Source organism: Lactuca serriola, chromosome 9 (assembly GCF_051521515.1).
Source record: "Lactuca serriola cultivar US96UC23 chromosome 9, Lser_US96UC23_V15, whole genome shotgun sequence".
Lineage (NCBI taxonomy): Eukaryota > Viridiplantae > Streptophyta > Magnoliopsida > Asterales > Asteraceae > Lactuca > Lactuca serriola.
The window spans coordinates 74,287,383-74,300,346 of record NC_136416.1 but is presented as its reverse complement, the minus strand read 5'-3'; the positions used below and the strand labels follow the sequence as shown (position 1 = coordinate 74,300,346).

The 12,964-nt window shown below is 39.4% G+C and overlaps 1 protein-coding gene across 1 annotated transcript; it reads left to right on the top strand.

The window, feature by feature from the left end:
• Positions 1–8,721: 8,721 nt before the first annotated feature.
• On the top strand, positions 8,722–10,202 carry LOC145072973 (actin-depolymerizing factor 7-like). Its single transcript, XM_079019495.1, has 3 exons — positions 8,722–8,858; positions 9,416–9,675; positions 9,795–10,202. The coding sequence occupies exons 1-3, from the start codon at positions 8,856–8,858 to the stop codon at positions 9,943–9,945; spliced, it is 414 nt and encodes a 137-aa protein (XP_078875621.1). The 5' UTR covers positions 8,722–8,855; the 3' UTR covers positions 9,946–10,202.
• The last annotated feature ends 2,762 nt before the right edge of the window (positions 10,203–12,964 follow it).

Sequence of the window (12,964 nt, the reverse complement as noted above, 5' to 3'; positions counted from 1 at the left end):
TCACTCTGTCCATCTGTATGGGGATGGTACATTGTACTAAAATGTAGCTGAGTGCCCAGTTCATCATGGAACTTTTTCCATAACCTAGATGCAAACCGAACATCTCTGTCAGAGACTACAGACACTAGCACCCCATATCTAGCCACCACCTGCCGCACATAAATATACGCCAACCTCTCAGCGGATATACTCTAAAAAATTGGAATGAAGTGGGCACTTTTCGTCAACATGTCCACGATCACCCATATGACGTCCACACCCCTCGTCGTTCTTGGTAAATTCGTGATGAAGTCCATGGTGATCTCTTCCCATTTCCAAATGGGAATGGGTAGCGATTGAACCTTTCCATGAGGCCGCCGATGCTCGGCCTTGACCTTCCTGCAGGTTAAGCACCGCTCCACAAACTAGGCGATCTCCCGCTTCATGTAGGGTCACCAATAACTCAGTCTCAAGTCTCTATACATTTTCGTAGCCCCTGGATGTATAGAGAAATTGGACTTGTGTGCCTCCTCTAATATCTTTTATCTCACTCGTCCAATCACAGGTACCCACACTCGGCCACACTGTGTCAAAACGCCACGGCTATCCCTGACAAACAAAGGATATTGTCCCCGAATCCGCTCCATCTTCCAGTTCTCCTTCTTCACCCCCTCGACCTGAGCCTCCTTGATCATATCCAACAATGGGGAGATCGCGGTCATCCTCAAACAAACATTCCCAATTGAGGAACCTGCCGCCTTGCGGCTCAAAGCTTCGGCCACCACGTTGGCCTTCCCGGGGTGGTATAAGATCTCACGATCATAGTCCTACAACATGTCTAACCACCTTCTCTATTGCATGTTGAGGTTATGCCGATCCATCAAATACTTCAAACTCTTGTGATCAGTATAAAGGGTGTACCTCACTCCATACAAGTAATGCCTCCAAATCTTGATGGTAAACACCACTGCCCCCAATTCCAGGTCATGAGTGGGATAATTCGCCTCATGAGGCTTCAACTGCCTCGAGGCGTAAGCTATTACATGCCCCCTCTGCATTAATACTGCGCCTAGCCCTGAAATCGATGCGTCACAGTACACCACCAAATCATCTAACCCCTCAGATAGTACTAGAATCAGAGCTTCGCATAACCTCTGCCTCAGGGTCTTAAAAGCCAATTCTTGACCGTACCCCATCAAAATGTCACATGCTTCTTGGTCAAGCGGGTCAAGGGCACAACAATCTTGGAGAAATCCTGGATAAATCTCTGATAATAGCCCGTTAGGCCCAAGAAGCTATGGATATCGAAAGCATACTTCAGTACCTCCGAATGCATCACTACCTCTACCTTAGTTGGATCAACCAAATACCTTCCTGGTTGATGATGCGCCCCAAAAACTGTACCTCTCGCAGTCAAAAATCACACTTGGAGAACTTGGCATACAACCTCTCCGCCCTCAGAGTCTCCAATAACTCCATTAGATGATGCTCGTGATGCTCCTTGGTCTTAGAGTATAGACCAGGATATCATCAATAAAAATCATTACCAACCGATCCAACATCGGTCTACACACCCTATTCATGAGATCCATGAACACTGCTGGGGCATTGGTGAGCCCAAACGGCATCACCAAAAACTCGTAGTGCACATATCGAGTCTTGAAAGATGTCTTCGGTATGTCCTCATCCCGAATCCTCATCTGATGGTACCCCGATCGAAGATCAATCTTGGAAAACCAAGGCGCACCCTACAACTGATCGAACAAATCATCGATCCTCGACAATGGATAACGGTTCTTCATCGTTAGTTTACTCAATTCTCGGTAATGAATGCACATCCTATGTGATCCATCCTTCTTTTTTACGAACAGGATCGGTGCTCCCCATGGAGAACTGCTCGGATGGATGAACCCTCGGTCTAGCAGCTCCTGAAGCTACGTAGATAACTCTTGCATCTTGGGCAGTGCCAACCGGTATGGTGCCTTCGCTATCTGAGCGGCACCCGACAACAAATCTATGCGAAACTCCACCTGCCTCTCTAGAGGCACCCCTAGTAGCTCTTCGGGAAAGACTACCCGAAATTCCTGTACAACTGGCACACTGCCCATATCCGTTGTGGTCTCAACCGTCGTATATAAGATATAAGCTACAAATCCCGTACATCCTTGCTGCGGAAATCTCCTAGACCTCGCAGCCGAACAGAAAGTTGGCCCCTCTGAGGCCCTCTCACCATGGATAAGCAGTTCTCCCCCCACTTGGGGTTCAAAGCCTCACCAAATGATGCTCGCAATCGATCATGGCCCCATTGGCCCCCAACCAGTCCATCCCGATAATCACCTTCAGTCCTCGTAACGGTATCGGAACTAGATCAACACGGAACCTCTCCCCAAGCACATTCAGGAATTAGTCTTGATACACCCTTGCTACGCTCACAGTGCGATCATCCGCAATCTCAACCTCAAGAGGGGAATCCAAAGTCCTTGGCGCATCCCGAAACTTCTTGCTAAATGCAAGAGATACAAATGATTAGGTAGCCCCTGAATCGAATAATATGTGAGCAGACATACCATTGACCATAAAGGTCCCTATACATAAGCACAATGTACACATAAGCAATGCAAATAAATAAATAAAGATTAGGTAGATAAGTACATACCAACCACAACGTCTGGCTCTGCCCGAGCCTCCTCGGTGGTCAACTGAAATGCGTGGCTCCTCATCGCTGGAGCATCCGCCTAAGCAGAACGACCATCTGTGATCCTCATCGCGGCGGGCGTGGGCACCACCACTGCTCCTCCCTCTTCCTACAACTTCGGACAGTCGGCCCGTTTGTGGCCGGTCTGGTTGCAGTGGAAAAAAATCAAGCCCTTATTGGGGCAATCCCTGATCATGTGGCCGAATTGGCCACAAGCATAACATCCCGAGCCTACCACCCGACAAACCCAACTATGCAGTTTACCGCACTTGGCACACTGGCTACGGCCCTGCTGGCCCCTGCTGGAAGTGTTTGAGGTCTTAGGCTTTTTAGCCTGACCTATTACTGTCTGGACTTGCTCAGGCTTCCGCTTGCTGCGAAATTCCAACTCCATCTCCCACTCACGGGCCTTCTCCACCATCTCATTCAGGGTTTTGCACCCTGTGAAACTCACAAACTCCTGGATATCATCCTTCAGCATGGAATGATACCTCATCCTCCTCATATCCTCATCCGTAGCATATTGTGGGATCAACAAATCTTGTTCCTAAAACTTGGCGGTAATCTCCGCCACAGTCTCGGTGGTCTGCTGAAGGTCATGAAACTCCCTCACAAGTCGTTGCACCTTAAACTCCGCATCGAATCACCGAACAAACTCGACCCACGTCATCTCATCCACACCGACTGCTACCACCTGGCTGGTCACCTCTCCCCATCAATCTCAGGATCTGTCTCTCAGCATACATGAAGCAAAACCCACCTTGGCCGCATCAGGGCAAGAACTCGTGCATTGAGCGTTCTCAATATCCGCCACCTAGCGTCGGCTAACAATGGGGTCCCTGACCCCGAAAAACTTTGACGCTCTGCACGCCTTAAACTCTCGGAACAAGGGAGTTCGGGACCCAAACTGGCCCGCAACAATCTTGGCTCCGAATGCCCTGAGCCTCTCCTCCATAATCTCCATCATACCCTCCTTGACCATCCCAAATATAAATGAGGTAGCGTCAAGAATGCCTCTCGTAACCTTAGCTGCGATGAGCTCGCGCAACCTCTCGTCAATGGGCTCGATACCATTGCCCGACCTAGATCCAGATCATGATCTCCCTGCTCCGTGTCGTTTCACCACCATACTATATTGCAATGCCATAAAACATAATGATCAGAATATCCATAATAGGGATCTTCCCATACTGGTCCTCCTTAGAGCTCCTAGGTCTAAGATTGGTTCGGGTACAGGTCATGTGCTTTCAGTAGTACGGGCCCAATACTACCTTCCACACCTACCTGTACCTTTCCTCAAGGCTCTAATTGATAACTCTAATTTGTCCCAAATAAACCATATCCCATACACTACCACATATCTCAAATCCTAGGTTGTCCTAAGATTTGCTCTACTCACATCAATCATACCAATCATAACAAGTCTCTACGTAGGAGTGGTGAAGGGTTTTGAGGCCATAATGTTCTTTAAATAGGGTGCAAACCCTAAAATTATGGTTTGGTCTCTACGTGCAAATGCCTGACGTCCATCATAGAACACCTGGAGTTTGAACGTCGGGCGTTCTATGCCAAACGCCTAGAGTACGAATGTTGGGCCTCCCCATGCAAACGCCCGACATTTGGACCAAAGACCTCATCATCGGGATGTTATAATAATCAAATATTCTAGTGTTAATTCACTACCATTCCCCTTGATTTCAACATTGTTGCTTATCAAACTATACTATACTCGATCAGGTTAACTATCTGTAAAGTGTGGTTTAGATACGATAGACTAGGAATTATACATAAAAAAACTAGTTCATTAAAAATAAACATAAGCTAACATTAAAAAAAAGCAGAGTAGCAGAACAGATGAACCAAAAACTGGTGGAGCTTGCACAGTGCACGTGATTATTTGCTGATTTATTGGAGAAATTAAGGGTGGAACCACTCAACATTGCTTGCTGTCTTGTGAAAACTCTCTGGAAAACTTCAATTTATTGTAAGATTCCTCAAGAGGTGTGGTTTGGAAAACTCTCTGATTATAATGGTTTAAGAATGTTTGGATACCTTGCCTATGCTCGTGTACATGATGGTAAACCGGAGTCAAAGGCAATGAAGTGCATATTTCTAGGATATGCATCTGAAGGGAGAAGTCATTGGCTATGGTGTGTAGAAGAAGGAAAGAATCCAAAATTCGTTATTAGCATAGATATAACCTTTGAATCTACTATATGTAGCCAAATAGGAGGTGGTACAAGTGTTTCAGGGAATGGTCAGGGTGCTAGCTAGAAGGTGGAGTTAGCAACACAAACCCCAACAAAAATTTTATGATAAATGAGGAACAACAAGGCGGCATGGAATTGCATAGACATAAGGAATCCCTTATACAACCCAAGGAAGAAGTGTATGGTGATGTTGATGTTGGGAAAGACAACTTGAAAAAACTTCTGGATTGTCTTGAAGAAACTTCTGGAGAATAAGTTTTTGATGAACGGTTTAGGAGCTAAAAAGAAGATAACATGGATGGAGATTCAGAGGGATAGAGTAGTGGAATGGTTATACATTTCTCACTAAATTGAAAAATTCTTTTCGTCATTCTATTGTGATCAGTCCAAACGTGTTGGTATTTCTTTGGAGGTTTGAGGCAATCGAGGAAAAGCTCATTGGGAAGTGGTCAAGTGGATCTAGTGACAATTGAAAGGAACGCTTGATGTTTTTCTAGTGTATGGTGCTAATGCACGACATATGGACTATTGGATTTAGTGTCTAAGCCCATAACTATAATTGGTATGTACTTGACCCGAGAGTAGCATGGTCCTTTTAGGTTTCCTTCATCAATGCAAATTGATAGGATGGACTTTTGAGAATAAGGTTATTTGTGATTTGCTAATATATTACAAGTATAGTATATTAATATGAAATCATATTATTTAATTAGTATTGATCAAGAATTAATTTGGAATTAATTTAGTGATCAAAAGAGCCTAATTAAATATACGTGGACTGATTTGGTAAATCAATGATTCTTATAGTATTGGCCAATGATCTATCGTTATTTAGGATGGGCTAAACCAACATGGATAGTCCATGGAGGTTTAAGCCATGGAGCCTAAGTAATATGAAGAGTCATGGTGCATTAAATTTTTCATGGATGTAACCCTAGCACTTGTCACACTATAAAAGGAACTCCATAGAGCTAAAATTGGTTGCCACATACATTCTTGGAGAGTGTGAATCGATTTTGTGCTAAACAACTTATTCTCTCAAGCCTCCTTTTGCACTTGGTGTTTGTGACACATTAGAGGCATCACATTTGAGGTGCTAAAGCTTTTGAAGGCCAAGAGCTACAAGTCATATTAAGAGGTAAGTCATTTAACTAGTTATTTTGTTCAATTGTATGCTAGTTAGGATGTATGCTTTGGAAAATCAAATTGCATGTGTCATTAGAGAAAACATAGATCCAAAGCATCTAGGATTGCATATGCACCATAAGGTTATTAGAGTGCTAAAAACCCTTCATGGACTTGTTTGGATCGATAGAATCATACCATGAAGGTGATCTGGAGATAAAAAGATCATTTGTTGTTGGTCTTGTTGTTTTGAAGGTGGAGAAACATATTGTGTTCTGTGACATGTTTTGCATTCAAATTCTGGTACTAAAGAGAATCTGAAATACATGTTGACAAGGGAATTGCCTAGAGATAAGCTTAAGCTTTGATTGGACTTGGTTGATGTTTGTGGGAGTTAGGTCCCTTTAGGGATGGATGGTAGGAAAGAGGAGGAAGTTCTTGTTTAAGGTGGAGTTTAGAGGATACTCAAGTCAAGGTGGAGATTGTTAAATATGACTTGAGCATTTAGATCATTCTCATGGAGCATATGAGTTAAATGGAGCACTTAAAACCTAATGGAACACTTGGGGTTCATGGAGCATGTGTCAAATGAACAAATCATCTAATAAGGCAATGGATCATCTGACAAAGGAACATATCTTCTAAAAAGGGGTATGGAGCACTTAGGAGTGGAATGGAGCATTTTGGTGCATGGATGTGCCATCTTTGATCAAGATGTGTCATCCTATGCATGGATGCATCACTTAGGAATCAAGGTGTGCCATTGGGAAACAAGGTGCACCACCTTGGGAAGCAAGTGTGCCATTTGTGAAGGAGGTGTGCTAATTAGAAGGAAGATGTGACGACCATAAGGAAGATGTGCCACTTATGAAGGAGATGTGATATTGTGAGGATGATGCACCATTCCTTGCAAAAGATTTTCCATCTAAATGCTTGATGCGCCATCTTAGTGCAAGGGTGCGCCATTTGGTTCCTGATGAGCCATGATGTCCCTTGATGAGCCACTTATGCTATGATGTCCTCTATGATGCTCAAGATTATTCAAGGATGCTTAGAAGTTGAATATGCTTAAGGATTATTGCATGATGTGTCACCATGATGGTTGATGATCCATGGTGATCTTGATGTGCGACTCTTGCATCTTGATGAGCCATTAAGGATCATGATGCTCCATCATGTGTGCTGTTGACGCTCATGCAATGCATATCAAGGATGAAGGTTCCAGAAGTTGTTGCATGGTGGAATTTGATTGGTTGACACCTTTCATGGGCCTATGGGCTAATAGGCTTGGCCCATTATGGTTTTAGGCCTGATCCATGGTCTATAAATAAGGATGTTTGCTAGTCATTTGAAAGTGTCTTGAATTCTAGAGTGATAGGTGAATCTCTGTTGAATTGTACTTGTAACCTCTGTTTGAGAGTTCATAAATAAAGAATACTCCCCTCCTAGCTGTGGATGTAAGTCACCTTGACCAAACCCTGTAAATATTGTGTCTTGTGTGTTTTTGGTCTTGCTTATTTTCCACATTACTTCCTAACAACGACCTTAATCATACCATAATCATAGTTTCAATGTTATGCGTATTTTAATATTTAGCTTAATATTCTGAAGGAGGCAACAACGACGAAGACTTGAGAAGGCAACATCGACAATCGCTAGAGGATGCAGTAAGAATTGCAACTAGAAAAATTATTTTGTAGTCTAGAGGAGGCAACAATGTCGGCAGGTGGAAGAGACAACAACAACTTTATATAGGAGTATAGGACAACAATGATTGCAGGTGGAAATGGTATCAATAAGTTTGGGGTAGGTGGAGGAGGCAACGACGACCGTCAACTAGATGAGGCAACAACGACGAAGACTAGAGAAGGCAACATCGACAATCGCTAGAGGATGCAGTAAGACTTGCAACTAGAAAAATTATTTTGTAGTCTAGAGGAGGCAACAATGTCGGCAGGTGGAAGAGGCAACAACTTTATATAGGACAGCAATGATTGCAGGTGGAAATGGTATCAATAAGTCTGTGGTGGGTGGATGAGTCAACGACGACCGTCAACTAGATGAGACAACAACAATACATTGATAAATATAATGCTCTAATACCATATTACAGCGGAGAAAAAGATAATAATCTATATTTCCATTATATAATAGAGGACTAAACATCTATTTATATTTATCTGAAAAGACAATGTGAAGATATAAAGACAATGTGAAGATATGAAGATATAAAGACAATGTGAAGATATAAAGATACAGATAAATGAATATAATTTTTTACAAAAACTAAGATCGAATATAAGAAAATATCCATATATTCTAACACTCGATATTAAGTGAAACTTGCTGATTAAAGTAACTTTACATCGAAAACTTAGTATATAAATTATTGATATTTTTAGAACTACCAAAATATTAAGAATGTTGCACCTTTAGAATAAAATAATGAAATCATTTCTCTATCTCGTCAAATAAAAGTGGTGTAATTTTCATCTAATACTATTAATTATTTAAAAACTTTAGCATAGATAATAGATTAAAAACATATTACACATCAAATTTTATTTAAATAAAATACTTCTAAAATCATATTAAGACACATATACAAAGTAAAAACTACTTTTATTTGTAATTTAAATAAATAAATAAATAAAAATTAGAAGAGGGTGCATGGATGGTGAGGCACAAGAGGCTGAAAGACCATTTCTCCCCCCTTATAACCTCTTCTTCCCCTCAACAGAAATATTAGTTTCATTCGTTTCACCACATTTCCTGGATCTCTCTCCCCTTTCTTCCTCCTTCAGCAATTCTGTTCTTCACGTAATCCTCTAATTCCACTATCAATCATGGTACGTATCCATCTCTCAATCTGAATTAATTTCATTATTTCATGTTTTTGTTTCTTCATCTATAAATTATTGATATGCGATCATACGATATGAAAGAATTTATCAATATTGTTCTGAATTACGTCGATCCGATAACCTGTTTCTCCTTCAATCGTGATATCTTAAGCAATGATTTGATATTCATCCACATTACACGATTAATTTCGCTTTCGTTATTGTTTTCTAACGCTGATATCATACAAATTTCTATGAATTCTGTTTTTGTTTACGCATTTCATCACCACTGAACACAATGCCTGGTTTTCATTTCATCAACATTAATAACGGGATGCATTTCACAATTCGCTCCCGTTTTATCACAAAAATCGGTTGATTTGATGAGGTGAATTTGGCTTCTCGATGCCCTATCGTGATTATTCGTCTCCGATAACATGAAAATCGCCCTAAACGTCGATTGATGCAGTAACGTGTTTAATCACCGATTGAGATTCATCAAAATTACATACAATTTACGGTTTTCATTTGTGTTTTTTGTTTGTGATTGTTGATTTGGGTAGGCGAACGCCGCTTCTGGTATGGCTGTGCATGATGAATGCAAGCTGAAGTTTCTGGAATTAAAAGCAAAGAGAACTTTCCGATACATCACCTACAAAATCGAAGAACAACAGGTGATGATAGATAAGATCGGTGGTTCTGATGAATCCTATGAAGATTTCACAAACTCTCTCCCTGCTGATGAATGCCGCTATGCTGTTTTTGACTTCGACTTCACCACCGATGAAAATTGCCAGAAAAGCAAAATCTTCTTCATTGCCTGGTAATGATATACATTTCATCACATTACATTATAGTATTATAAAAATAATCATTTTGAATGAATTGAAGATGATGATAATATCTAGAGATGACGTACTGTTTAATTAAAATGAACAACAGGTCACCTGATACATCAAAGGTGAGAATGAAGATGGTGTATGCAAGCTCGAAGGACAGATTCAAGAGGGAACTTGATGGAATTCAAGTTGAATTGCAAGCTACAGATCCTAGTGAGATGAGTATGGACATCATAAAATCACGAGCACTCTAGCTGAATAAACTACATGTTCCTCCATATGGTGGAGTGGAGGTTCGTACGTCTGATGAGTTTCTTTTACTGCAACTGCATGCATGAACGTGGTCATTTTTTGTTCTCTTTTTTTCTTCTTAATTTTTGCTATTAATTTCGTCTGAATGAAAAAGATACTCACTTTTAGAATGTAATGTAACATTACTATTACTATGCACTTATATTCGTCATGTTTGAACACAATTTTATTCCTTTACCTAAAAGGAAATTTATTGGCATCCTTCATTTTCTTCAAGGCTCTATGCTATATATATTACATTTATGGTTTGTGTTTGATTGTGCATAAGCTAGTTTATTTACTAAGCTTATTGTTTGAGCAACTAAATAACTAACTTATAATAACTTATATGTTATGTTAGCTTTTTAGAAAAATATTTTATATAGGTTATTGACAAGCTTATAGGCCCTTTTCGAGATGTTTTTCAAATATACTTTTATATATGCTAGTTTTTAATTATATATCTAAATAACTTCTTATATTATTTATTATTATTAGTTTGTTTTTGTCAAATATTATTAATCTATCAGCTACCGGTTAACTTATCAAATAAAAAAATAGTTTTTCAATTAAAAACTAACTTTTTAGATAGTTTGTCAAACACGCCTAGAGACTTGAGGCTTTTTTATTTTTTTTACTTGATCACGTTGATAGGTTAAGTATTTATATTTGGGAGTAAATTATATGAATCGTCTCTCATTCAGATGCCAAAAAGCACGTTTAATCTCTATTTTCAAAAATTAATTAGGATCGTCTCTCTCGTTTGTTTAAAACTTGCACATTTTTTCCTTTGGACATAAAAAAAAAATAAAATAAAATAAATAACTATTTTCCCTTAACATTTTCTTTTTTAGATTTCTTTTATTTATTTATCAATTTTTAGATTAAAAATAAATAATTAATTAAATATCTCCGCCTACCCCTCTCCCTTCCCTTTCCCCAGTTACCCTCTTTTTCACTTACCTTACAACCATCGTCGACGTACTCCTTGCCATTTTCACCCTCTCTGTCGCACCCCCCTCCCTCCCCATTTATCTCTCTTGCCAAAAAAATGTAATTTATGGTATGATTATTCATTGAATCTAGAAAATGAAAACAAAATGTTATAGATGATTAAGTTATAGGGTTTGATTTAACTAACTTCACCTCCACAGAAAACCACATCTCCCCCTCTTGTTTGATTCTTTGAATATGAAGTTTTTGTGTGTAATTTCCTTTTCCGATATTGTTTGTGTGTAGCTTAAGTTATGGGGTTCAATTGTGAAAGTGAAACTGAAAAGTTTTTGTCCAGGGTCGTAAGAGAGGGTGGGGTGGCATGGCTGATAGCCTAGGGCCTCCAAATTTTTTGGGGCCCATTTTTCATATATCAACTTATATTATTTTAGAAAAAAATAATTTTGGTATTAAGTCGTCGCAGACAAATGCAAAAAGGGACTTACATTTTTTATTTTGGCTGGGCCTCAAATCAGCTTCAATCGCCCTTGTTTTTGCCGGAGAAGACGTGCACCAGATTCCGAAGAAGAAGCTCTAGAATGACGACCACTACCATCTGTATGATTTTGATTTCGACTTCAAATTCTAAACCCATTTTCGATTTTGATTTTGATTTTTGGAACCAATGTTACTTTCTTTTTTATCTTGGTTTGGTTTGGTACTCATTATACGTGGTTGTTGGTGGAAAAGGGTGGTTCTTAGAGGAGATCGAGACTGGAGAAGAATGGTGTTGATGAGATCTAGGGTTTCTGAACATCCTTTTCTAGTGGCATCGGGGGTGACGAGATGTAGCGATGGTGGCCTAGAGTTTATTGACAACAATCTGCTTCGGTGGTGTTTATACAGGAGGGTGGCGATGGTGAAGGAGGTAATGCTGGTAATGTTATGTTTTCATGAAGGTGAAGGCTCGAAGAGGTGTTATGGTGTTTATACATGAGGGTGGCGATGGTGAAGGAGGTGGTTGTGACGATGTTATGTTTTCATAAGGTGAAGGTTCCAAAAGGAGTACCTTGATCGGAAAAAGAGAGAGAGAGAGAGAGAGAGAGAGAGAGAGAGAGAGAGAAAGGGGACGAGGGGAAGATGGTTGTGGTATGTCAATGGTGGTGGGCGGTGATCCGACATTTTGATGGTGTTTGAAGAGAAATAATAAACATAATAGGTAGTTGGAGGTGGTCACCAGTGGTTGGTGGTTTTGCAGGTTGTGATGAGGATGTTGTATATTTTCAACTGATCTGGGAGGAAAATGGGTGATAGATATATGGGCTGTAATTTATGTTTTTTTTAATATAAAATGAATTATAAATAAATTAAAAATAAGATAATAAGGGTAGTATAGTCATTCTACATCTTGTAAAAGATAAAGTGTGTAAATTTAAATCAATGAGGAATGAAGTATGCAAGTTTAAAACATTCAAAAGACGATCCGAATTAATTTTTAAAAATTCACTGTGCTTTTAGGAGTGTAAAGGGTATTTAATTGTTTATGACAAGTTTAAGTTAGGTAAATTTGAGATATATCCATGATAAGATCTAGTCTTGAAAAATGAGTTGAAATCAAAATAAAGGACTAAAAATGTAAAGAAATCAGCGCTACTCACATGTTTTGATTTGACTTGAACTTTCATAACTTGCCAAATAATCCCCAATTTTCTTTTTTCATGTTAAATTGTGTACTTTTATAAGTTGTATTTTACCCCCTCGTGCTTTATACTTTCTCTTTGTCATTTTTGTTATCAACTAAATTCCCAAAATACAATATTATTCCCTAAAAATCATAATTTAGGATATTTGACTTATTAAATTGATTATCAAAACACGTAGGTGTTACATTAAAGGTTTCAATTTTATAATGGAAAATGACTTATATGGGTAAACTATGTTTTAAAATCGTTTAAAAAATACCATTCAAGTTTGGTGTATCCAAAAAACACCATCCAATTAAAACATTTGTACAAAGAACAACAACGAAGTACATTCTTTGTTCAAATT

What these genes read in the sequence shown, in the direction of transcription:
- LOC145072973 (XM_079019495.1), top strand. An exon ending in AAAATCTTCTTCATTGCCTG is followed by an intron (nt 9,676 to 9,794) that starts GTAATGATATAC and finishes AATGAACAACAG; the next exon opens with GTCACCTGATACATCAAAGG.